At 51.9% G+C, this 25,015-nt stretch overlaps 3 protein-coding genes across 4 annotated transcripts in view; 2 read left to right on the forward strand and 1 right to left on the reverse strand.

Moving 5' to 3' along the window:
- Nucleotides 1-3,901, forward strand: part of Bax (BCL2 associated X, apoptosis regulator) — a 94,606-nt gene extending 90,705 nt beyond the window's left edge. For both annotated transcript variants that reach the window (XM_003465527.5, XM_013147931.3), the window contains 4 exons: nt 36-182; nt 573-708; nt 3,270-3,374; nt 3,638-3,901. In XM_003465527.5, coding sequence (XP_003465575.1) covers nt 36-182; nt 573-708; nt 3,270-3,374; nt 3,638-3,742 — 493 coding nt within the window. In that variant the 3' untranslated portion in view covers nt 3,743-3,901. The remainder of the gene's footprint in view (nt 1-35; nt 183-572; nt 709-3,269; nt 3,375-3,637) is intronic.
- Nucleotides 3,902-6,242: 2,341 nt separating this feature from the next.
- On the reverse strand, nt 6,243-24,768 carry Gys1 (glycogen synthase 1). The gene is made up of 16 exons (XM_003465525.4): nt 24,438-24,768; nt 22,915-23,096; nt 21,300-21,491; nt 20,073-20,258; nt 19,695-19,839; nt 18,616-18,733; nt 18,207-18,327; nt 17,486-17,592; nt 15,838-15,897; nt 15,665-15,743; nt 13,855-13,968; nt 13,505-13,631; nt 11,362-11,457; nt 11,036-11,199; nt 10,560-10,640; nt 6,243-10,393 (listed from the first exon to the last, which is right to left on the reverse strand). Exons 1-16 carry the CDS (start codon nt 24,553-24,555, stop codon nt 10,073-10,075), a joined length of 2,211 nt encoding a protein of 736 aa, XP_003465573.1. The 5' UTR covers nt 24,556-24,768; the 3' UTR covers nt 6,243-10,072.
- On the forward strand, nt 6,290-7,594 carry Ftl (ferritin light chain). Its single transcript, NM_001172858.1, is given in 4 exon segments — nt 6,290-6,507; nt 6,669-6,815; nt 7,029-7,154; nt 7,286-7,594. Coding segments are annotated over 4 exon segments (528 nt in total). The 5' UTR covers nt 6,290-6,405; the 3' UTR covers nt 7,439-7,594.
- Nucleotides 24,769-25,015: the final 247 nt, after the last annotated feature.

Raw genomic sequence — 25,015 nt, forward strand, 5'->3', positions numbered from 1 at the left:
GTTCTGATTCTGCACCCCACTCCAATCCCATGTAGTTTCATCCAGGATCGAGCAGGGCGCATGGGCGGGGACACTTTGGAACTGGCCATGGAGCCGGCGCCCCAGGACGCGTCCACCAAGAAGCTGGGCGAGTGTCTCAAGCGAATTGGGGACGAACTGGACAGCAATATGGAGCTACAGAGGTGTGCCTCCTAGATCCTACCATTTGGGCCCCTCAGTCTTCCAAGCCCCTGCCCTGGATGTGGGCTGCCAGGCTTTCCTCTCCCAGAATCTTGGAACTGTCCTGCAGGGTTCCATCATTCTTCCTATTTCTGAATATCCGTCTTTCCTGGTATGACAGTGTCCACCTGTAATCCCAGCACTCAGGAGGCAGAGGCAGAAGGATCGCCATGAGTTCAGGGCCAGCCCCGGCTACATAGCGAGACCTGTCTCAGAACACAGTAAAAACCCCTAAGGGGCCATCATGTCCCAACCCCATTGGCCTCTTGCTTTCATTCCAGCTTCCTTGGGCCTCAGTGAATACCCCATGCCCAAAAATCCCTCCCTCCATAGCATCCATTCTCTTCTTGCAGGATGATTGCGGCCGTGGACACAGACTCCCCCCGAGAGGTCTTTTTCCGAGTGGCAGCTGAAATGTTCGCTGATGGCAACTTCAACTGGGGCCGGGTTGTCGCCCTTTTCTATTTTGCCAGCAAACTGGTGCTCAAGGTGGGAAGCTGCAGGGCAGTGAGCCCGGGGGTGTTCCCTTCAGACCTATAAGGATCTAGGGATCCTGGGGTCAACCGCTGCCTCTGCCCAGGAGCCACAGCGGGAAGGAAGAGAGACAGCTGTAGATTGTTTGCACCATCATTTATTCATATGCCCACACATGACACCCCAGATAGCACTGGGAAAGGCGGCCAGTTCCCTCTTCTTGCACAGCTCTGATTTGTATGACAGGTGTCTCATGGTATTGTGGGTTGGTATGATTGAGCAGTGTGGTCAGGAAAGACTTAGGAGAGCAGGTGGACAGTGAAAGTGAAGCTTTGATAGAAGGGTGGGTAAGTGCAAAGGCCCTGAGGCAGGGTCAAACTCCCACATGGGGAGGGCAGCAGACAGTTGCTGTATTGTGAGTGAAGCAGGCAGAGAGGAAGGCAGGTGAGGGCAGCGTTCCTGGTGATTGAGCCCTGGGCCTCCTGCCTGCCAGGCAAGTACTCTAGCCTTGAGCCACACTCCCAGCCATTTGTTTGAGACAGGCTCACAGAGCTGGCCTTTATATGATCCTCCTCCCTTAGCCTCCCAAGAACCTGGCTTATAGATGTGTGCTGCCTCACCTGATGCTGCTGGGGTTTTTTTTGTTTTCTGGTTTGTTTGCTTCCTTTTTCCCTCACCGCATACTGAGGATTAGCCTGAGACTTCCCACTGAGCTGCATCCCCAGTCCTTTTTTACTTATGTGAGATGAGATCTTGCTAAGTCATCTGGCCTGGGCTTGAACTGTGATCTTCCTATTCAGCTTCCCAGGTAGCTGGGGATACAGGTATGTGCTGCTGTGCCCAGTGTCAATTTTAAACAAAGGAACAAGGTGACCCAGTTTTGCAAATTGAAGAGATTATCCTAGCAAGTATAGCCGACATTAATTGTATGGTCCAGGCTGCAGCAGTCTTGTCTGTCCCTGGTGGAATTCTTTTAGCTTGTCCTGGTGAAGATTCTCAGGAAAATATTGGGGTGGGTGGAGCCCCACAAACCATGCTGGCTATTGTGGGTCAGAATAAGAAAGAGCCAGGCACAGTGGTGTGCATCTGTAATCCCTGCACTGAGGGAGGCTGAGGCAGGAGAAACATTACGTTCAAGTCCTGTCTGGGCAATTTATTTAGCACCTGTCTAAAAAAAAAGGTTGGGAATGTAGTTTAGTGAAAAGACCTTGGATACTGCAGAAAAAAATGTCTCCTGGGAAGAGGAGTGAGCACATATAATTCCAGCACTTGGGAGGCTGAGGCAGGACGATGATGCATGTTCAAGACCATCCTGGGCTGCATAGTGAGTTCAGGGCTACATAGCTCTTAGTTCAAGGTCAGCCTGAATGACACAGCGAGCCCTTGTCAAAAACAAAGACAGGACTGGGAGGGGGTGTGGCTCAATGGAGTGTATGCCTAGCAAATGGTGCAAGGTCCCGGGTTTGATCCAGCATCACACACAAACACAGCGCGGAACTGGGGACAAGGGCAGGGAGCCTGACAAGGTGGCACCTGTCATGGTGCAACTGAAAGATTCCCCTGGCCTCCAGTGCTTGCAGTGGATAGTGAATGCGGGTGCTTATGTTGCTAGGGTCACACCCCAGGCTTTCTATGTGCTTAGCATGCACTTTATCACCAGGCTGCCCCTGAGCCCCTGGTGTGTTCAGATTGTGTGATTGGGACATAATATTGGGAGTGAAGGGGGAAAGTGGTGGACACAAAAGGGGAGTGTCTTGCACTGGGACAAGAGCGGAGAAGACTGGCTGGGAGCCCTTGGAGTTAGGAGTAGTTCAGGATGTGGGGGTGTCCACAACACCTTCCCCAGGAAGTCACATTTGACCCAGAGTTTGAGCGGTAAGTAGGACTTTGCTTAGTTAGGGTCTGTTTAGTTAGAAGGGTCAGCACATGCAAAGGTCCTGAGACAGGAAAGTATTTGATAGGAAAGACACCTTCGGGCGTGATGCCATACACCTAGTTCTGGCTACTCAAGAATTGCTTGCTTCCGGGCTGGAGGTTTAGCTCAGCGGCATAAGCGCCTGCCTTGCAAGCAGGCAGTTGTGAGTTCGATCCCCGGTACTGCTAAAAAGGAAAAAGACAAAAAAAAAAAAAAGAATTGCTTGCTTGAGTTCAGGAGTTACAGGCTAGCCTGGATGGTATGACCATCTCACAACAACCAGCCACAAGACAAGCATGTTGGTGCACACCTGTAATCCCAGCATACTGGAGGATCTGGGTCACAATTTCAAGCCCAGCCTAGCAATTTATCGAGACCCTGTCTCAAAGCAGTGGGAGGAGCTGGTGATGTAACCCAGTGTGAGGGTCTTGGTACCTGGGTTTGACCCCGAGTACCACAAACAAAAGCAGCATGTAAGGCACAGAACAGAAACAGGAAAGAGCTAGGATAATCCACCCAGAGCCGCCTGGAATCTAGGATGGCTCCTGCCTGGGGGAGCAAGAGATGGCCATGGGAGGCAGAGGCTGGAAGAGCAAGCTCAGGGCCCTTATCCCAGCGTTGGGGCTGAGCCCCCCCTCCCCCCAACACACTCATTCTGCAGGCGCTGTGCACCAAGGTACCCGAGCTGATCAGGACCATCATGGGCTGGACACTAGACTTCCTCCGAGACCGCCTGCTGAGCTGGATCCAGGACCAGGGTGGCTGGGTGAGAGGCCTGGGGACCCATGGGCCTTCCTGCAGGCCCACCCTCTCCCCCCGTAGGTCACTGGTAAAGCGTTTCCTTGCCTGTGTTGTCAACCCAAGTCAGCTGTGCTGCAGCCTCCCCCCTACCCCCACTTTTCTAGTCCAGTACATTCCTGTATGTCCCTGTGACACCCTCCACCCCCAGGTTGAGCCCTCGATTCCAAGGCCCTTGAGTAGGCCCGGAAGTGGCCTGCCGTGCTCCTGAAGTGACATCTCTGTCCCCAGGATGGCCTCCTCTCGTACTTTGGAACCCCGACCTGGCAGACGGTGACCATCTTTGTGGCCGGCGTGCTCACCGCCTCACTGACCATCTGGAAGAACATGGGCTGAGGCCGCAGCCGCCTTGAACTGTGTCTTTTCTGCATAAATTATGGCATTTTTGGTGGGGGGACTTGGGACCAGGGACAGGACATTTTTCTTACTTTTGTAATTATTGGGAGGGGAGGGAAGTGTGGACCGCAGTGGGCAATAAACCTCCTTCGGGCCACAGTGTGGAGTCTTGAGTCACTGGCTCCACAGCTTGGAGACAGCAGGGTTCAGGCCACCACTCCACTGCTGTCTGCTCACCTGATACCTTGAAGACCTGGAGCCTAGCTTTTTTTAGGGATGCCCAGTGCTGTCTGGACAAAGGAGGACACAGTCCCTTCCTCATCTCCAGGATCCCAAGGCTGCCCATCACCTTGCACAGTGCAGCCCAGGCTTACTTGTGCTGGGACAGGAGGTGCCAGCAGTGGGCACAAAGCACCCTCCCCAGCTGGCCAAGCACACAGTTGGAGCTCAGTAAGCAGAGTGCAGGAGGCAGGGAGCAGCTGCAGTGGGCTCTAGCTAGGTGCGGGTAGTCCCAAGTGGAGGGACCCAGACCTGAAGCACCAAGGGGACAGAGACAGTTGGACCTGGCTGGAGACAGCAGGTGCTGGACTTCCAAAATCTGGGGGAGGGAAGGACAGGAGACCAACCTGTCAGAACCTGCAAGTGTGCCCCTCCAGCTCTGTCTCCACCTTTGCATCTCTGTCTCCTTCTCTGGGTGTCCAGCCCTTTGTTAAGAGTGAGACAGCCTCGCTGTGTAGTCCAGGATGGCCTCAAACTCGCAGCAGTCCTCCTGCCTCAGCCTCCCAGCAATGCCTCCCAACGTTATAAACGTGGAGTCCCACCGCACCCAGCCCTCAAGGGTTTCAGTCTGACCCTCCTCCCAATCCCTTCAGTTTCTTGATCTTTCTCGCAGCCCCTTCTCTTCTGCGTCCCCCTCCCCCATCCCCCCAGGGCCCTGCAAGGTCGCCTTTCCCGCCAGGACCTGCCTGAGGCTAAAGGTCCCTTGCTGCGGTCTGCAGTATGGTCAATGAGTAATCCCCGTTTTTCTAATCAGCAGGGCACTGAGCACCTGGCCCGCCCCTCAGCCCTCACTCCAGACACCACGTCACGGGAAAGCTATGAGGGGCGCCATGGTAGGGACTCTGGAAAGGGGACACTGAGACGGCGGCAGGTCCCAAGCAAAGGAAGCATGGGGGGGGGCAGGCGCAGACAAGGCGCACACGGGGCTCCGTCGGGGCGCACCTCGGGGGTGGGCGGGGCGCCCCAAGCCTGGTAGTGGGGTCGTGTGTCGTCCCCCCCCCCCCCCCCCCCCCGCTTCTCCTCCCTGAGCGCCGCGCCCGCCCAGCCCCTTTCCTCGCTGAGTTCAGCATGACTCAGCACCGCGCCGCTCACCCAAACCGGAAGCTCCAGCTCCCCGGGCCTCCTCCAGGGGGCACCTAAGCAGGAGTAAGGGCTTCTGTCTTCGAGGGCCCCCCAAGATGGGGCTCAGTGGAGGTGTGACCTTCCTGGCGCTAACTCGGGCTCCTGGAGAGCAGGGTGAAACCAGCACACTTTTAATGTCAGACAGCTTGTCCTAGGGCCGCAGGCCATGTTTTTCCAGGACCTATGGCTTCGCTGTGAGCCAAAGCAGCAGGTGGTAGGGAAGACACCAGATCAACTAGACTTCCCTCTTCAGACTCCCAGCCCCCCCCCCAACACCCCCAGGACTGTAGTCCTGAGGACCGCCCCCAAAGCGAGAGCCAGAATATAATATGTACCCTAAACGGCTCCCCACCTTTCTGGGGATACAAGAGGCCTGCAGAAGTTCCACGCGCTGCTCTACTTCTTAAAACGCCCTACCCTGCTCCCAGAGACAGCCCCCAGGGTCCCTTTCCATCTTGCAGCTCACTTAAAGAGCTCCAGGAAAATACGGATTGCCTGTCATACACCCCAGTTTCGAACTCTTCTCTCTCTCAACCCCCTGGGTCCCAGAAATACCATCTTACCTCTTTCCAAACTCCTCAGTCTCTCCGACCACCCACTCCCCCGGTCTCCTTCCTACCTTTTGAGCTACCCTCCCCTACTCCGCGCACCTTGTAGGAAAACCCACGTTTTCACAGCCGGAAAAGCCAGCTTGCTAAGCTTGCCCACCATGGCCTCATAGTCGCAACTTTCCACTATCAACAGTGTCTCCCCATGAAATCGCCCACCTCCCAGAAAGACCCTCCCCAGAGCCCCTTGACTTCCCCAAATCAGCCCCACAACCCCCACCCCTAGACTCGAATTCTCCATTTCCCAACAGTCTCGCGCTTCAGGCGCGTGACTTCTCCACCTCGCCACGGGGAGGGGGGTGGTACTCATCTGCTCGGGATTGGTCAGGAATAGCCTCCAGGCCCAGCCTTCCTCCGCTGCGGATTGGCCTTTCGCTTGTCCTGAGCGCCCCGCCTCCGAAATGCAGCGTCCTATAAAAGACACCGCCCAGCGCCTCCTTTCCAGCAGCGCGTCCGGAGGTCCCGCGGATCTGTCTCTTGCTTCAACAGTGTTTGGACGGAACAGACCCGGGGACTCCTTTTTTTTTTTTTTTTTTTTAAATCTCCCATCCACTCTCCAGGTACAAATTTTGGGACCATCTTCTCGACCATCTGCTCCTTCCAGGGCCAGCCTACACCGTTCTTTTGTGGGTAGCTCCTTCCCGCTGATCAGCAATGACCTCTCAGATTCGTCAGAATTATTCCACCGAGGTGGAGGCTGCCGTCAACCGCTTGGTGAACCTGCACTTGCAGGCCTCCTACACCTACCTCTCTCTGGTAAGGGTCCCCCAAACACCCTAGGCCCTGTTTCCTCGTAACTGCGCACTTGTTGGCTGTGCGCATGCGCAGGCCGTCTTTGTTTTGCGGGGCAGGCGGAGGGAGGAGGCCGCTTGCCTGGCCTCAACTCTCCACATACTTCCCGCCATCTCTTCCCGCAGGGCTACTATTTCGACCGCGACGATGTGGCTTTGGCGGGCGTGGGCCATTTCTTCCGTGAGCTGGCCAAGGAGAAACGTGAGGGTGCCGAGCGCCTCCTGAAAATGCAAAACCAGCGCGGCGGCCGCGCGCTCTTCCAGGACGTGCAGGTAAACAAGGACTGAAGTAGCGACTTCAGTCCTTGCCATGGGGCTCCTCCTGGGCCTTAGCTGATCAGTTGTCGCTGGGATTTCTGGGAAATCAGGTGTAGGCTGTGCAAGTTACTGCAGGAAAGGATCACTCAAACTGAGATTTGTAGTTTTAGCTCTCTGTGAGTGTGTACGATAACGTGGCCGTTTCTGTGCCTTTTGTTTTCTGTGTAGAAGCCTTCTGAGGATGAGTGGGGTAAGACCCTTGATGCTATGGAAGCGGCTCTGACCCTGGAGAAGAGCCTGAACCAAGCTCTTCTGGATCTCCATGCCTTGGGCTCTGCCAAGACAGACCCTCATGTAAGTGACTGTCCCAGGAGCCGTAGGCACATTTACTTCTGAGCCTGCCTCCTGCATGTCCCATTGTTAGAAACGGCTTTGCTCCACCCTCTTGGCCCAGAATTGGATTTCTGACTTCTTTTGCTTTTCAGGTTTGTGATTTTCTGGAGAACCACTTCCTAGATGAGGAAGTGAAGCTCATCAAGAAGATAGGTGACCACCTCACTAACCTCCGCAGGCTGGATGGTCCCCAGGCTGGGCTGGGCGAGTACCTCTTTGAAAGGCTCACACTTAAGCACGACTAGGAGGCCCCAGAGCCTGGCAGTATCTGAGGGGCTCCAGCATCACTGGCATCAGGGCTTTGGCTGGACCCTCTCCCTCCAGTCACTAGGCAGTTTTTTCACCTCTTTGGAGTCCCCTCCCAAATCTTGGACCAAAAGAAAAATAAAGCCTTTCACAGCAACTAGTGGTGTTCTATGGACTTGTGTATACACATGCAGTGTGGAAAAATGAGTCTAGGCTGGGCAATGGCAGAAAGATCTGTTGGCCCTAGCTGTTTTCTGAAAAAGCAGGACCCCATCTCTAGGGTATGTTGTGTTGCTGAGGGTTTTTTTCCCCTGGATGTGTGAAGGCAGCTAATGTGATACTTGGGGTGGGGCCAGACACTGGATCTCAACCTGAAGGGGTGTTTTAAGGAATAAATTAGGGGGCCTTGTATTGGGCCAAACCTACAGGTTGGAGTCCAGGGGCATTGTGCCCCTTTTCATGGGCAAACTGATGTCACTACCATTAAATATATGACAGCTGAGACTCCTAACTCTAAAAACTTGCTATTTTTAGAGTGAGGCCAAGGCTGGCACAGGGCAGCCCGGGGCCACATAATGGGAAAGGGTACTGAGCTAGGGGTTTGGCCCCCACACAAACGGGAAGCGAAACTGGAGGCTGAATACTCCAAATGGGAACTGAAGAAACTGCTGGGTCAGACGATTCCCTTGCTGTTCTTTTATGGAGGAGGGTTTTGGTGGGCCAGGGTACTGGAGATCAAACCCAGGGCCATATATGTATAAGCCAGCTAAGTGTTTCCCACACCTATACCCCCCAACCCAGCTGAAATGACCAAGCCATTAGGTACCCATTAGTACTATGCTTCTGTCACTCCCCTTTTGGTGGCCATTTATGATTTGCAAGTTTACCCTGTCTGCTGCACACAGACTTAACAGGAAATACATCTCAGTTTTAGAGAAACACACATGACCTTTCTAGTGAAGATCAGAAAAAGGAAGATGTTTTTTGAGAATAGAGTCCTGGAAACAAGTCTGTCCATCTGTGATGTCCACAGGGCAGCCACATACCACCTGTGGCCATGGACCATGCATACGGCAGGTAATTCTGAGAAATGAGAAACTACCTTTCATTTCAGTGGCCACGTGGGGTTCATGGCTGCTGTGTGGATCATCCTCTTAGTCACAGAACTCCACACCAAAAATCATGTGAGGCACGTTTTTGCCACTTGAGTATCAGAGCCCAACTAGGGAAGTCAGAGGCTTCCTTGCACAGCGCTGGGATCTTAGGACAGCAAGACAGCAATGTAAGTCCTTCCCGGAAGGGGGGGGGCGAGGGCAGTACAGGGCCTAAAACCATGTGGACAGCATGGACTGGGGAGGCAGGAACAAGGCCCACCAATTGCTCATGTCAGATGACACTTGGGACTCTTCAATACTGATGGATCTTTTTATCTCTGGACACACTCCAGGCACACCCGATCTGCCCTCCCCGTCCCCTGCAAACCAAAGTGGAGTGTCAGATACAGCACTGCACACATGAAGGGCCCTCCCTTCACCGAAGCCAGGGGCCAGGCATAGCCTGGGGACAGAAGAACCTCAAGGTAACCATGGAACTTCTAGAACCCAGTGGGCTCAGCTCTAGAACAGGGGTCCAGATGCAGCGCAGTGGTGAGGTTTCAGATGCAGCAGCTGGGACCTAGAACCCAGTGGTTTCACAGTGCATGGAGTGGTTGGATAGGGCAGGCAGAGGGAGTCCCTGGAGGGCACAGAAAGACTCAGGGGAGAGCTTGGACTCAGGAAAGAGGGGAGGATCTTGTCCAGAACAGGCCAGAAAGGCAGAGGGCTGTCTAGACCAAGGTTGCATGCTCTCCACAAGGAATGAGGAGCCAAGTGCTTATGCCACCCTCAGCCTGGTCAAACTGTGGGTGACCACAAGAGCACTTAGGGATACTCTGGGCAGGACTGGATACTCCAGGTAGGGCTACACGGTGAGTCCCTCCTGGAGCTCGGGAGTTGAAACGGAAGAAAGAACCACTGGCATTAAGTCCCTGAAAGTGTCCCATCGCTGGACTTGGTTGTCCCATTAGCAGGGATACCATGTGGTTTCTTTCTTTCTTTTTTTTTTTTTTTTTTGTCTTTTTCCTTTTTATCGGTACCAGGGATTGAACTCACTCACGACCGCCTGCTTGCAATGCAGGTGCTTATGCCGCTGAGCTAAATCCCCAGCTCCTACAATGTGGTTTCTAGTGCTTGGTGGTCCCCAGGCAAGGCCTGGGCACGGCATGCTGTGTATGCTATAGAATTTGCAAGCTATGAAAGCTTCTAGGAGCCTTGGCCTACAACACAACAGGCCAGGCTTCCCAGCACCTCTGGTGCCCCTGCAATGTAATGGCAGATTCCCAGGCTCTGGGACCCAGTCTAAGCCTGGAGGACTCTGGGGCACAGATAATGCATTCTGAAATCCAAGAAAGGCACAGTGTTTGGGCTTTGGAGTGTGGGGACTCCAAGAAAGGAGCTGGAGGGACAGAAGTGTGCATCAGTCAAGGTTGGATCCCACTGGGGATCTGGAGTGGGACTCTGGAACACCCGCTGGCTGTGTCCACTCTGAAGAGGGACACAGAGGACAGGTGGGAGGCGGGAGGGGGCGTAGCCATCTTAGTTGCGCTCCTCCCCCAGGGAGCTGGCAGGGCTGAGGGGCTCACTGGGTGTGCTCAGCGAGCTGGAGGGCGCAGTGTCCAATGAGTTGCTGCGCTTGCCTGTGGAGGAGGTGCAGGAGCCTCGACGTGGCCACTCGGGCGCGCGGATGTTGCGCCGATCCTTGGCCGCCTCCTCGTCCTCGTCATATCGTTCGCCATCTTCCTCAAGTGGCCCTTCCCGGGGTTCCTCCTCATCCTCGCTCTGATGCGGACTCGAGTGTCGAGACAGTGAGGGCGATGGGGGCACCGAGGCTGGCCGTGGGTAGCGGTAGCCCTGTGCCTACATCCCCGAGCGAGAACAAAAATCGCAGATTGAGCAGAAGCCCCGAAAGTCCTGAGAGGTATGTGCCCCCCTTGTAGGACTTTACCATCCCCAGGAACCCCCAGCCCCAGCCTCAGCCCAGCGCGCTAACTACTGGCCCAGCAGAGATCTCTGTTCCACTCACCGCATCCGCCTCATGGGGCTCGTAGGTGAAGTGATCCGGAAAGGCCTTGGCCAGCGCCATGTGCCGCGCAGACATGTAGTACTTAAGGGAAAGGACAGGTAGTGTCAAGGGACATAAGAGTCACAGTCCACTCCTTCAGAGTGGTGAATCCTGGCCAGGCTTTTATGCAAATCTACACCTTTCTGGTGGTAGATAAGCAGAGCTGTGAATGGGCAATCCCGGAGCCACACTCCCCTGGGAAGGAAATTCCCCAGCTAAGCACCGCTTTGGCCACACCTTTATGTAAATGAAAAGAACTTCAGCCCAAGTCCTCCTTGGAGCAGCCCATTCATTGCTTAAATAGATAGCAACTGTTACAAGTAGGAGACTACCACCTGCACCAGCCTTCTGAGGCTGCAAAAGCCCACATCCGGGGCTGGAGGTGGCTGATGGAGCTAGAGCGCAGGGGACAGCTAAAGGTACGCAAAGGGTCATACCCGGCCTAGATATTTCCAGTCCAAAAGGTCTGAGAGACGCTCTGTGCGGTTCCGCTGGATGATGCGCTGTCTGCGGCTCTGCTGGCAGAAGCTGTAGAGGAAGGAGGTGAGCTGTGAGCAGGAATCATCCAGGCTGCGGAACCGCCGGTCCAGAATGTAGATGCCTGCAGAGGCAGGAGCAGGAGGGTTCAAAGAACAGTTTGAGGAGACCTGCATGGTCTCCAGGACTTGGTAGCATCAGCACCCCGTGAGCCCCACATCCCTCCTGCTCAGGTTTCACCCGTCCCAGCTGCCCCTCTCTAACCCTCAGGGGCCTGGGCGCTGACCGTAAGCTGAGGGGTCTGCGATGTGCTCCTCCATGAAGCAGCCAAAGCCAGAGAGGTTGGTGGAGATACTGGGGATGCCCATGACTGTACACTCGGCTGCAGGGAGACAGGAGAAACGCCCACAGCTTTCTTCTCTCCTAAGACTTTTGTTTTGTTTGTACTGAGGATTGACACTAAGCTGCATTCCCTGTCCTATTTATTTTTTTAGATTTCACTTTGAGACAAAGTCTTTCTAAATTGCCCAGGCTGACTTCGACCTTAGGATCTTCCTGCCTGGGCTTCCCAGAACTCTAGGGTTACAAGTGTGCTCTACCATTCCCTGTCCTACGGTTTAAAATGGTAATAAAAACAATAGCGCCCTCTGCTGACGGTGAACGAAATGCTTTGGCTCGAGCCCGCAATTTGTGCTGTGACTAGCTTATATTCTCAGGATATTTTAGAGAGGAAGCTAAAAGATTCAGAAAAGGGAATTCAGCTGCTCTGAGAATTCAAAATGGAGAAACGTCCACAGTCCAGAAACATAGATGATTTTTGGGCAGATTATCTGGGCCAGTATCCATCATTTTAATTAATCCTCGGAACCTTAAGATATATTTTTTAGGCCAGAAGCCAGAACTACATTATTTGGGTTATAAGTGCCAGTCTATTTTGACAGGTAATTAAAAAGAAAAAAAGCATGTCTCTTTTTCTTTTGAGACAGAGTTTCACTATGTGGTTCAGCCTTGAACTCCCTCCCCTTTTTTATTTTATATTTTATATTTATTTAGGTACCAGGAATCCAACTCAGACCTTGAGCTTGTCAGGCAGGGACCATGCCACTAAGCTATATCCCTAGCCCTCAAACTCTCTTTGTAGTGAGGCTGGCCTTGAACTCACAGCAATCCTCCTGCTTCAGCCTCCCAACTGCTGATATTTCAGTTATGCACCACCACGCTGAGTTTTTAAGTCTTTTAAATATATTCCTAAAAACTTCCATAAATGGGCGTTTAAATAGGCACTAAATATAACAGAGTTGGGGCTGGGGATTTAGCTCAGCGACATAAGCACCTGCCTTGTAAGCAGGCAGTTGTGAGTTTGATCCCTGGTACGGATTTTAAAAAAAATATATAACAAAGTTTATGAGAAGAGGGTTGGGGCTGACTCCATAAAATCTGTATCCTGTTGTAATGACAGCAGAAAAAGAGCTAGAGAAACTAACTATCATGTAAGCACAGTTTAAAAGATTTGTTAAATTACTTATACATCAGGGGCTGGGGATTAGCTCAGCAGCATAAGCGCCTGCCTTGCAAGTACAAGGTCATGAGTTCGATCCCCAGTACCGATTTAAAAAAATTTTTTTAAAAATTGCTTATACATCAACAAATATAACAGGAAATATGATATTAATTTAAAGATAAAAATATGACGTGGGGCTTGGTGATACATATCTGCGATCCCAGCACTCTAGAAGTTGAGGCAGGCGGGATGGAGAGTTTGAGACCAGTCTCAAAGTACAGGGCAAAATCCTGTCTCAGAAAAAACAAATTAGCCAACCAAAAAAAGCAACTTGATAGAAAACAGTACAGCAAAATTTCCTGGAAGTGAGGGAGAACTGTAGATGAGCATTTCCAACTCAGAGCGAGACTTGGCTGTTTTAATTGTTAGAGAACTGTGACTCCTGGTGACCAAGCATTTGAAAACTGGGGAGTGAATGGTGATAGCACTTGAAATTGACATCAGTCTTCTAGTTTGTTTTATTTCATTTTGTTTGTTTAATGGTTTTTTTTGACAGGGTCTCACTATGTAGTCCAGGTGGGCCTTGGACTTTCAACAACCCTCCTGACTCAGCCTCCCAAGTGCTGCGATTACAGGCATGCGCCGCTGCACCTGCTAAGTCTTTTAGTGTTGAGCCATATAGGTTGCTGTGTCACAAAAACATAGGCTGCAGTAGAGTAGTCTGTTACCATTGTGCCTAATTTTTTTTTTCTGGTCCTGGGGATTGAACTCATAACCTCGCACTTGCCAGGCAGGTGCTTGTGCTGCTGAGCTGTATTCCCGGCCCCACCATCGTCTCTATTTAGCAGAGGAGAGAAAGGGGCTCAGGGAAGGCCAGGGTCTTGTCCCAAGATCATGGCAGACCTGGACAACACCGGGAAGCACTTACCTGGCGTGTAGCCCCAAGGCTCATAGTAGGAGGGGAAGACCCCAAGGTGACAGCCACGTACAAACTCCTCGTAATCCACAGGAAGCAGGGGGCTTGTGGAGGAGAGGAATTCTGGGTGAAAAATCACCTGGCAGGTAAAAAGTAGCACTCAGCACAAGCATTTCATGTAGTTGTTTCCTGAGAACAGGGTGTTCCACACAGTATGTAGGTGACAAAACAGAGACACAACCCACTTCGGTTCACTTCAAAAGCCAACCACCCTTTTGATAAATCAGGGGCGTGGGGATGTTACATCCAGGTGCAATCCCCTCCCTGTGCCATCTACCACCTTTCCCGGCCAGCACCCTCACCTTCACCCTGTCGGCACTGCTATTGAAGAGGCCAATCCGGCGGATGGTGGTCAAGATGGGGTCTGAGGAGTCATCCAGCATATTGTGGGTGCACACAGGAGGGAACGATTGCCGCTGTGGGGGTCACAAGGGGAGGGGGACTGTTATGGAAGAGATCAAGAACTTCTCACTTCCCATGGACCATGCTGACCAAGAAAACATGACGCAAGAAATTCCCAGGAGTTGCTGCTCTAACTAGACAGACTCTCTTTTCTGAAAAGAACTACAATTCTCAGCTGTCTGTAGGGGACAGCCAGCATTTAAAAAAAAAAAAACTCCATGGAAGATGGGGAGTTATGGGGGCTGGGGATTTAGCTCAGCGGCATAAGCGTCTGCCTTGTAAGCAGGCAGTCTTGAGTTCGATCCTCCGTACCGATAAAAAGGAAAAAGACAAAAAAAAATTAAAAAAAAAAAAGATGGGGAGTTGTTATCATTTTGTTTTGTATTCTTGGTTCTTGATTCATTAGAGGAATGTAAAAGGAACTACAACTTCCTCAATCAGTGGGAACACACTGTGCCAATATGCCAATAAGTTTCAAGGCTTGCTGGGAGTTATAGTTTGCTTATGAAAAGCTACACATATGGGGCTGGGGATTTAGCTCAGCGGCATAAGTGCCTACTTTGCAAGCAGGCAGTCGTAAGTTCGATCCCTGGCACCGATAAAAACGAAAAAGACGAAAAAAAAAAAAAAGCTACACATACACACACACACACACACACACATACTCACTCCCATCCCTAATAGGAGCCCAAAGAAACCACAATTTCCAGAAGTTACAGCCACAACACAAAATTAGTGATAGGAAGCACCAGAGGTTATTGGAATGGACAATTCTTTGAAAATATTCCATTATCTCTATTTGTTATCTTGAAGCACGTTGTCTAGTTTGCCACAGGTAAAACTTGAATTTGTGGTCCTCCTGTTTCAACCATCCAGAGTGCTGGGATTACATGTGTGCACCAACATGCCCAGTTCCATCATTATTACAGGTTCCACTCAACCTCAGTCTACTCATCCCACAGTTTCAAAAAAATATAACTCGACAGGGGCTGGGGATTTAGCTCAGCAGCATAAGCACCTGCCTTGCAAGCAGGCAGTCGTGAGTTCGATCCCTGGTACTGATAAAAAGGAAAAAGACAAAAAAAAGAAAAAAAAGAAAATATAACTCCCAGCAGCCTTATGTAAACAACATTCATGACTGAAACCGGGCTGTCTTAGGGCCATTGAAAATTATAGTTTGGCCAAAATAATTTTATACTTTGCAAAGTAGCTGTGTAGGTTTCCATCTGTCCCAACCTAGGTACCAAAGTCCCTTGACCACAGGGAATGAGAGAACTCTAACTCCCAGAAACCTCTAGTTCAAAGGAAGTCAATGTTGCAGCCAACCCCAGGGGCTGCTGGGAGTTGTAGTTCTCATTTTTGACTGATAAATCGAAGGTCTTTATTCCACCTAACTTGGTCATCCTCAGTAACCAAAGCTAAAGCTCCTAGAGGTGTGTAGAGACTAAGACATGACCATTGGAATTAAAAAACAGTGGTAGCTGTAAATGGTGGCACAGGTCTATAGTCCTAGCACTCGGAAGGCTGAGGCAGGAGGATCCCCATGAATTGGAGCACTATTTGGGTTACATAGTGAGTGAGCTCAAGACCAGATGGAACTACACAGTGAGACATCTCAAAAAAAAAAAAAAAAGAAAAAAGAAAGAATGAAGAGTGGCAGCTGAGGATTCTGGGAACTGTCATTTCTGTGCTAAAGAGTTCAAACCATACCTGTGTGGCAAAGATAGCTCTCTTCATCATAGTGAAGTCCTCCTTGTCCAGCATCTTGTTCATGTCTGGGAGGCTCCCCCTGCAAGGCATGGGGACATGCTTTAGGGTATGGGTGCAATGGGTGCAGGAGCGCTGGGGTGCAGAAGGGTTTGGAGCTGAGGGCCAGCACTCACACCAGTAAGGATTCATATAGCTTCCTCCCGAACTTCTCCTTCACCGTGTTGGCTGTGTCCCTGGAAGGGCAGAGCAGCATCACAGACATCAGCTCCCATCTACCGGCAGGTTAGGGGATGGGGTCGGGGCAGCAGGGACACTCAGGCCAGGGTAGAGCAGCGGCATGCTGGGGCCTCTGGGCTGGAGGGTGGGGACAGCGGGACAGGCCTGGAAGCCTGGGGTTCCTTGTGTCTTCATCGGCTGTGTAACCAGGGACAGGTGGCCTTTCCTCTCTGACTTTGTGACTCATCTATTAGATGAGTATAAAAATAGAATCGACTTCAGAAGTTTGCAGCCAGGACTCCATGAGGTCAAGAGAAAAAACACCCAGTGCCCGGCACACAGCAAGCCTCCTGAAATGCCAGCTATTCTTAGGTTTGACGGATTCTGACCACAGCAACGCCGGGCCCCATATTATGAAAAAGGAAGATGCCGAGACAGGAATGTCTATGGCACACGTAAGGCAACCAGAGCAGCCCAGATGTCACTTTCTGTGTACAGCCCTCCCATAGCTTCAGCCTCATTTCCTTTTTATGTTTTTGTTTTGTTTTTTTTTTGAGACAGGGTCTTACAACATCGTGCAGGCTGGCCTTGAACTCACTACTTACCTTAGCCCCAAACTCATGCTGATTCTCCTGCCTCAGCCTCCTGAGAGCAAGGATGACAAGCGTGTAGCATCCAATCCAATTCAGCCTGAGTTTCTAACCCATCTCCCAGGATGCCTAGCCCCAGCCATGCTGATGCCTCATTGTCAGACATACGCAGGGCCTTTGCACGTGCACTTCTTGGCTTGTGCCTGAAATACTGTTCTGCACGACACACAGGCCCTGTTCCTTCCTTTGTTGTCTCTGCCAATGGCACTTTCTCAGTATCCCCTGTCGTGACCATCTAACTCATTTCTAACCCTGCCTTTATTTTGCCAGAGTAGCTCCTAGAGAACGATCTTCAGTATAAGCTTTATGAAGGCACACTTTCTTGTTTCTTTGTAGTTCCTCCCATTTGGTACTGGGGATGGAACCCAGGACCTTTGCACTGAGCCACATTCCCAACTCTTGTTTTTTTTTTTTTTTTCCCAATCCTCCTTATTTTGACTCAGGGTCTTGTTACATCACCCACTCTGGGCTCAAACTCTCATGACCCTCCTACCTCAGCTTTCCAGAGTGCTGCGATTCCAGGTGTGTGCCACCACACTGGCTTTTAAACTGTTTTTTAAAGGATTATATGGGCCTGGGTATGGTGGCATGTGCCTGTAATCCCAGCACTCAGGAAGTGGAGGGAAGAAGATCTCTGTAAATTCAAGATTAGCCTGGGCTTTAAAGTGAGCTCTAGACCAGCCTGCATTGCATAGCGAGACCCTGTCTCAAAAAGACAAAAAAAGAAAAGAATTATATGGCATTCCGGTGCTGCTTTTCATTTTGCAGTTCCGGGAACAGAACACTCAAGCCAGACAAGTGCTGCACCACAGAGAGGAAGCCAGGCCCCTAGAGGCCTCCCGAGGGAGTAATATCACCAGAAATGAGGGTGGGGTGATCAATCATATTAGAGGACAAAACCCAGATGTCTGGAGAACATCGGGGCTGCCTGGGGGTGGGGACAGGGGCTGCTGACCACAGTTGCTTGCGCACAGCCTGGCCCTTGAGAGTTTCCACGTTGAAGTTGTTGGTCCGAGCCGGCATGATGAAGAAGGCAACCACCGTCTGCTCACTGCCATTCACCTGGGGTGAGGAAAAGGGGTAGGCTGAGCTCACAGGAGAGTAGGCCATGCACCTGTGGCAGCAGCAGGACGACTAGGACCCTGCCAGGCCCCTTCTGCTAAGGAGAATCACAAGGCAGACATAACCTCACTCGTAGGCCTTGAGTCTCCTTTCTGGATCTCCACACCCCTGCATCACTATGGCTTTCCCACCTCCCTGGTCCTATGCTCTGCAAGTTTACACTGCCTTTTTTTCTTCTTCCTCTCTTTTCTTTTTTTTTTTTTTTTTTTTGAGACAGGGTCTCTCTATGCAGTTCAGGTTGGCCTTGAACTCACTATGTAGCCCAGGCTGGCCTTGAACTCACAAGGATCCTCCTGCCTCAGTCTCCGAAGAACTGAAATTAGAGGCATGCACCACACACCTGGTTTCTTTTTCTTTTTTGAGTTAGGGTTTCTCTATGCAGTTCAGGCTGGCCTTGAACTCACTTTGGAGCCCACACTGGCCTCAAAACTTGCAGCAATCTTCCTGCTTCAGCCTCCCCGGTATTGGGATTCCAGGCATGTGCCACCCCACTTGGCTCTGTGCACTAATTTTATCACCCTCCCCCCCCACACACACAATCCAGGCCTCCTCACTCTGAGCAGATAGTTGAGCCGAGCCAAGGCTTCGAGGAAAACGTCTGCCCCTTTGTTAGAGAACTCGTAGCGGCCAGCAATAAAGAAATACAAGGTCTTGTCCAAATTGAAGTCGAGGTGCCTAAAGAAGCCACATAGCAGGGTGAGGTCCAAGGGTCTTACCTTGTGGTTGTCCTCAAAACTACAAATCCCAGAAGCCACAGAGGCAAAGCGCATTTTAGACAATGCTGAGGTATCATGGAGCCTCTCTCCTAGGGGCTATGGTTCTTTCCTCCTTAGATGCGGATCACTTTTTAATTTTTTCCTACCATTCTAAAGAAGTTGAGCTCCTAATGCCTGAGGACTCCTAGGACTTGGGTCCAGGTGTTCAGGCCCCGTGCCCTCAGCCACAGGTACCTTGGTCACATACCCATAAAAATGGCCCCGCACAAACTCCTGGATCCGAGCTTTGCTCTGAGCATGGAGGTTCTGGAACTCATGCATGGCAGAGAACTTCTTCACATTCAGCCCATTGGGGGTCACAATATCTGGGATGAGGATGGAAGGTTTCATGTTTTATTTCTTTATTTGTTCATTCAGACCAACGTGTTGAATGAAGGAAAGAACTCATCCCTTTTGCAACTTGTTTCAATGGGTCTTCTGGGAAATCCCTTCCTGCTGCCCCATGCTTTCTTGCCTAATGTTACTTGCTTATGCTTACAAGGTTAACCACCAGCCTCTTAAGTGTTTTTTTGTTTTTTGTTTTTTTTAATTTTTAAAGTTTTAAAACTGGAGGGGGTAGGGTGGGGGATGGGTACCAGGAATCAAACTCATGACCTTGCTCTTGCCAGGCAGGCGCTTATGCCCCTAGCCCTGTAGCCTCAGCTCTTGCAAATGGCTGACAAGACATAGAATTGATCTACATCAGAGATTCTAGGATTTGTTGTACTTCCCCTTATCCTACCTTGAGGGTTAGATATTTCTTCCAACATGCTGTTTCTCCCAAGATATACTCTCTACTGTCAAACCTCTTTCAGGGACCCATTTCCCCACCGCATAGAAATTAAACTATGTCAGTGAAAAACCACAACCCCTAGGTCAGCTCCTAGGGCTAAGTTTCAGGAGCAGAAGGAGTTGGGTAGGCAAAGGCCTTCTGGGAGTTGTAGTTTTCACTTTACACTCAATGAAAATTGGGTACTCAGATCTAGGGAAAAAGTAGGGTTCCAACCCTACTTTTCTCACAAATAATGTCTACTAGCCTTGCACTCCCTTTTGGGAGACCAATGAGGACATAAGCCAATTACTGAGAGGTAACATTTTTGAAAAGGTTCACTGCAACTACTACTCCCATTAGCCCCCCAGGCATATGAAATCAGGCAGCCTGATTTGTAGGTTGCCACACTAACCGAATAGCCTTCTGGGAGTTGTAGTCCTATTCTTCATAGTTTAAAAAATTGGTATTGGCCCTGGCATACACATTCAGTCTAAGGACTCTGGCTCAGTCCCTACCTGGCTTCCTCTTGAGTAGGTGCTGAGCCTCGATGGCCGTTATCTGGGACACAGTGGTGAAGACATGAGCACAGTGGGCTGCTGCCCGCTCCATGCAGTAGCGGTGATAGATCTGTCTCTCTCCTGCTTCCTTGTCTACATTGAACTGGAGTGGGGAGAGAAAGCAGGATGATCAGGTCAGGAGGACTAAGGAGAAGACTGAAGATCTACACTCTAGGGTCCTGGGAGAGTTTGGGGCCGGAAGCTGAACTCCTGGGTCTCAGGGAGGTAGGGGCTGGGGGTTTGAGCTCCTGAGCCCTGGGGGAGGTGGGAGTTCAATCCCTTTGGGTTTCCCAGTGCCGTGGGTACAGCCTCCACCATCCATTGCACCCTGCTCACATTCTCCAGGTTGTTGTAGAAGTCCACAGCACCAGCACACAGGTAACGCCCCAGCAGCGTGGCATGGGTGGTGAAAATAGTGGCCACAGGCAACCGCCGGGCACGGCACAGGCAGAGCCCAACACCTGCCAACCATTCGTGGAAGTGGGCAACCACATGTGGCTTCTCGTCACTCTGGGCCAGGAACTGTGAGGCAACGACAGGGTCACTGTGTCTGCGCGTGTGCCGTGAGTCAGCAGTGCCCAAGGTGGTAAGGGAGGAGGGGGAGAGGTAACTTCATCAGCACCAAGGCCTAGGGCAGGCAGCTGTACCTCAATAACAAGGAACGAGGCTCTGTGGGGCAGGTAGACCAGCTGCCCTCACCCCTTACAAGCTGGAGTTCTTTCAACTTTCTAAGTCCTGGCAAGGTTGAATTGAGAAGACTGAGGTTTTTGTGTCCCTAAGTCCTGGAGACTTTTTAAATTTTATTTATTTTTTGTACTAGGAATGGAACTCAGGATCTTTCGCTTGGCAGGCACCGCAGTTATATCTCTGGCCTGAGACTGCTTACCTTAGTCACTACTGGCAAAGGACTACAATTCCCAGAATGCCTTGGAGCAAAAGGTTCTTAAATTGTCCCAGGACATGACAAATTAAATTTCTTAAATCCTAAAAGGGGATCAGAATCAAGGTTCCTGGTTCTTTTTTTTTTTTTTTTTTTTTGGTCTTTTTCCTTTTTATCGTTACCAGGGATCGAACTCATGACTGCCTGCTTGTAAGGCAGGCGCGTATGCCGCTGAGCTAAATCCCCAGCCCCTTTTTATTTTATTTTATTTATTTATTTATTTTTTTTTGGAGGGTTCCTGGTTCTTACATTGGGGAATCCTCAAGTATCCAGCTCCATAACCGAGTGCTTTGGTCCAGCCACTATCGGACTAAAGAACTACAAGTCCCAGGATTCCTCAGGCCTCCATAGGCTACACTAGCACCATAGAGCGAATGGCTCACAATCTTTACTTTGGAAGACTTTAGTAAATGAAGTTAAGATCAACAGTTTGGGTTTCTTAGGAAATGGAATCATCATGTCCCCAAAGATCAGAGCTAATAATTAGTTCAAAGAATGTGGAACTTTCCGAATGTCCCAGGAGAAGCCCATCCTCTGGCCTGGGGGTGGGGGGGCTGGTGCTGACGGTCATTGCAGTTTCAGGCCTGGGGGAAACAATGGGACCGGTCTGCGGTGGGGCCTACCTCACCGAGGAACCAGGTGGTGAGGAAGCCAAAGAGGACAGCGTCATTGGCTTCTCGGTCGTACCAGGGCACCCCGATGTTGCAAGTGTCCCAGAGCTCTCCTTTCCAGCGTTCCAGGGCCCAGGCAGAGGCCCCCACATCCAGGAGCACCACCAGGGGTCCCCCCTCAATCAGCCAGCGCCCAAAATACACCTGTAGGGGGACAGCAGAGAGGCTCAGGGCTTTTGTGGTTTGTTTTTGAAACAGGGTCTTTCTGTGTACTCCAAGTTGGTTTTAAACTCAGAGATTCTCCTGCCTCAGCTTCCTGAGTGCTGGGATTATAGTCATGTGGCATCATGATGCTTTCTCCCATTATCTTTTTTCTCTATGATGCTGTTTCCAAAGGTCTTTTGCTGGAAGCCACCTGCCTTCCTCCCCATGGTCTTATTTCTGGTCCCTTCACAGGGTCTCAGTGTGTCCACCACCTCTTTCTTCTCATATAGGCCCATCTCTACAAGCACATTTCTAGCACCACCCTGTCCTCTTTCCTCACCTCAGTCTGAGTTTCTACACCCACAGCAGTGTCTCTGGAGTTGCTCTCTCATTTCATCCCCAGCCACTTTATTCTAGGTGACTGTGATCCTCCTAAGACCATGGCCTTGGTGCCAGGCAGCTGCCACAGCTCCAGCTGGGGGACAAGCAGCCCTCCTCCCCAACCTGACTTCTCCAGCCCCAGGCAAGCTCGATGCCCCTCCCCCTCCCAGCTGTTGTCTGCCCTTTTGCTGGGGGCGCTATTCTTAGGAGCAGCTACCCTGGAGGAGGGACTGGGCTGCTCTGGGTTCCCTTAGGGTCACAGTCTGGCCTGACCAGACTCTGGACCCCCAAACAGAGGCTGTGGATGAGTAGGGGAACCTCAGCAATTCTGCCCCTCAGCTCTGCCTGTCTGCACCTTCATTTTTTGCCTACTGCCCTGTACACCCCTCCTGGGAGCCACAGTTTCTCAGTCTTCACCCTGGGGCCCTGGAGTCTTCCTCCTCTCCTTAGTCCCTGAGTGTGCTTATCTCAGACGCTGTTCACTGGGTCGGCCTGCCTGTCCTCCCTCCATTGATATCCATCTTTTGATTTTTGGGCTTGACTTTCATCGTTTCTTGTTTTTGCTTTGTTTTGTTTTTTGAGACACTCTCACTATGTAGTTTGGGCTATCCTTGAACTCACTAGGTAGCCCAGATTGGCCTGGAATTCACAGTGATCCTCCTGCTTCAGCCCCCTGAGAGCTGGGATTATGGGATTACAAGTGTATACCACCAAACCCCAAATTTTTTTTTTTGAGATGGGGTGTAACTTGCAGCAATCTTCCTACCTCAGCCTCTGAGTGGTGGGATCATAGGTCAGATATTACCACACCCCCTAGGCTGACTGCCTAACTCTTCTTCTCTTTGTGGGGCTGAGGACCTTAGGTCCTTGGAACCAGAGCTCCTGGTCTTCCTGTCCACTCACCCATAATGGACTCCCCCCACTTTGGGGCACCCTACACCACCCTGCCTGGAAAAGTGCCACCTCAACTGTTCAGACCTCCCTCCCGGGGCCAGCCATTCCACCCATCCTCCTGTGCAGCATTCGGGTGCCTGAGTCTCACCTTGCAGCCCTTGCTGTTCATGGAGTCCAGCGTCTTCTTCAGGGCCGGGGTTGGGGGCTCAAGCAGTTCCACCTGGGTCCTCACACCCTGCTCCGTGTATGGTCCCACCAGGTAGTAGTTGTCACCCCACTCATCCCCTGTCACCTTCGCCTTGGTCTGCAGCACCGTGTAGATGCCCCCCACTGTGGGCCCAAATGTGTGAGCACAGGCCCAGCCCAGGTCCACAGGCCTGGGATGGGGTGGGGAGGGGAATGCAGGGGACAGGGTGGAGGCCTGGACCCCCAGCTCAGGAGAAGCAGGGACGGGAAGCAGAGGGAGGTGGGACTGGGCCAAGGGAAGAGTGACTGGAGGGTTTGCTCTGTGGTCTGAGCAAATTAGGGGCTGGAAGCCCAAGGAAGGCAGATGATGAGGATTCTTGGGACCCTACTCTTAAGCTCTCAGTCTTCAATAGCTGGGTTTAAATTCTCAGGGTCCTAGCCATGGCAGGGAGAATGCTCCCATGGGCCTATTTGGCTTCCAAGTTACTTAAGAGAAGCCTGAATCATCCCAGCCTGCTCCTCATGGACCCTACAAACCTGTCTACCAGGCCTCTCCCCCTGACTGGGGACACAGGCATACAAGATTCTGCTTCTCCTGGGACCCCCACCAGGGGCCTGGGTCACACGGGCTCCTCACCTCCTAAAGCCTGAGCCCTGGCAGTTCAGGCTGTGAGTCCACAAGTCCTGGCTCATGCTGGGAATCTCTGTCCCTTTCTCCTCCAGTGCCAGCAAAGCAGACCCCAGGCCCCCACTGTTTGAGGGGGTGACACAGAAACTGCCTAGCTCCTGGGGATTCTAGCCCCAGAAGCCCAAGATACAGAAAGGCAGGCTTCCAGCCACTCCCATCATGGGGCCCAGCCCCTGACCAACTTTGGACTTCCCAGCTTCTCCCCTGTGGGACACATATGTCCAAAGCCACCACCGGCTCAGGCCTTTGGTTCTTTCAAAGCATTCAGGTTCCCAGTGGCTCTCTATGATCTAAGAATGAGGGTCTCCAGTCCCCTACAACTTTTACTTTCAAGCCTCCAGATCCCCAAACACTTCTTTGTCCCATGCATCCTCCTCCCAGTGGTTGTGTCCCCCGTCCTGAAGGACATCCTGAGACCACCTTCCTCAGGATCACAGGTCTGAAACCCCCAGCCCAGTCCCGGTTTTGCATGCACAAGTCCCACCCTCAGCTCCTTCCCGGTTCAGGATCCAGGTCTCTGGGAAGGCCCCTCCCAAGACCTGCGAAGCTGCTGTTTTACTGTCTTCTCCGCTAGGATCCAGGGCCTGGAAGCCTCCTTCCGTTTTAACTCAAACCTCTCAGCCCTTCCCGCTAGGGCCTAGGGGACAAAACCAGTCCCTCTCAAGGACAGAGGAGTCACAGGCACCTTGCCCGAGACCCAAGAGTCCTCCGCGGTGCTGTGTACCCCTGAGTCGGCCTTCCGGGCTCCCATCCCCGACTGCCCTTCTCGTCAAGGGCCCTGGCGCTTGCGTGCTCACCCTTGTTGGCCACCTCCCAGGCCACCTCGAAGAGCACTGCGTTCTCCAGGTCGAACTCATCCTCCCACTCCTCCAGTCCTGGGAGTGAGGATACAGACAACGTGCGGCTCAGAGGCATGGCTGGTGCGGAAAGGGGGCTCCCAGGATCACTGGTGGGGACCCCGGAGGTGTCCAGGGGATGCACTAGGCAGAGAGAGGGGCCGGGTAGCGGCTGTTGAGGGGAAGCTTGCAGCGTGCTCCGCTTCCTATTACACGACCGCACCCCCGCCCTGGGAGCGTTCGGACTTGGCCACAGGCAGCCGCAGCGTTTACAGATCCTGAAGCAAACTTGCAGTGAGCTCTGTGGCCGCCAGGAGGCGGTGCCCGTCCCCAGCCAGCCATTGGTCGGCGCCCAGGGGCGGGACTCCCGTTTCTTCCCATTGGTGGAGAAGACCCAGTTAGCTCCACCCTCCACGTTCTTATCTGTGGATGAGCTCCAAGGGGTGGGGTTTGTCGCTGTTCTGAACGGAAGCGATTGGCTTTTGGATATAGCAATCTGAACGTAGAGGCCCCAAGTGGGGAGGAAGAAGAGGGTGGGA

This window comes from Cavia porcellus, unplaced genomic scaffold (genome assembly GCF_034190915.1).
Source record: "Cavia porcellus strain 051 isolate PalLab524CR breed Dunkin Hartley unplaced genomic scaffold, mCavPor4.1 scaffold_7, whole genome shotgun sequence".
Classification (NCBI taxonomy): Eukaryota; Metazoa; Chordata; class Mammalia; order Rodentia; family Caviidae; genus Cavia; species Cavia porcellus.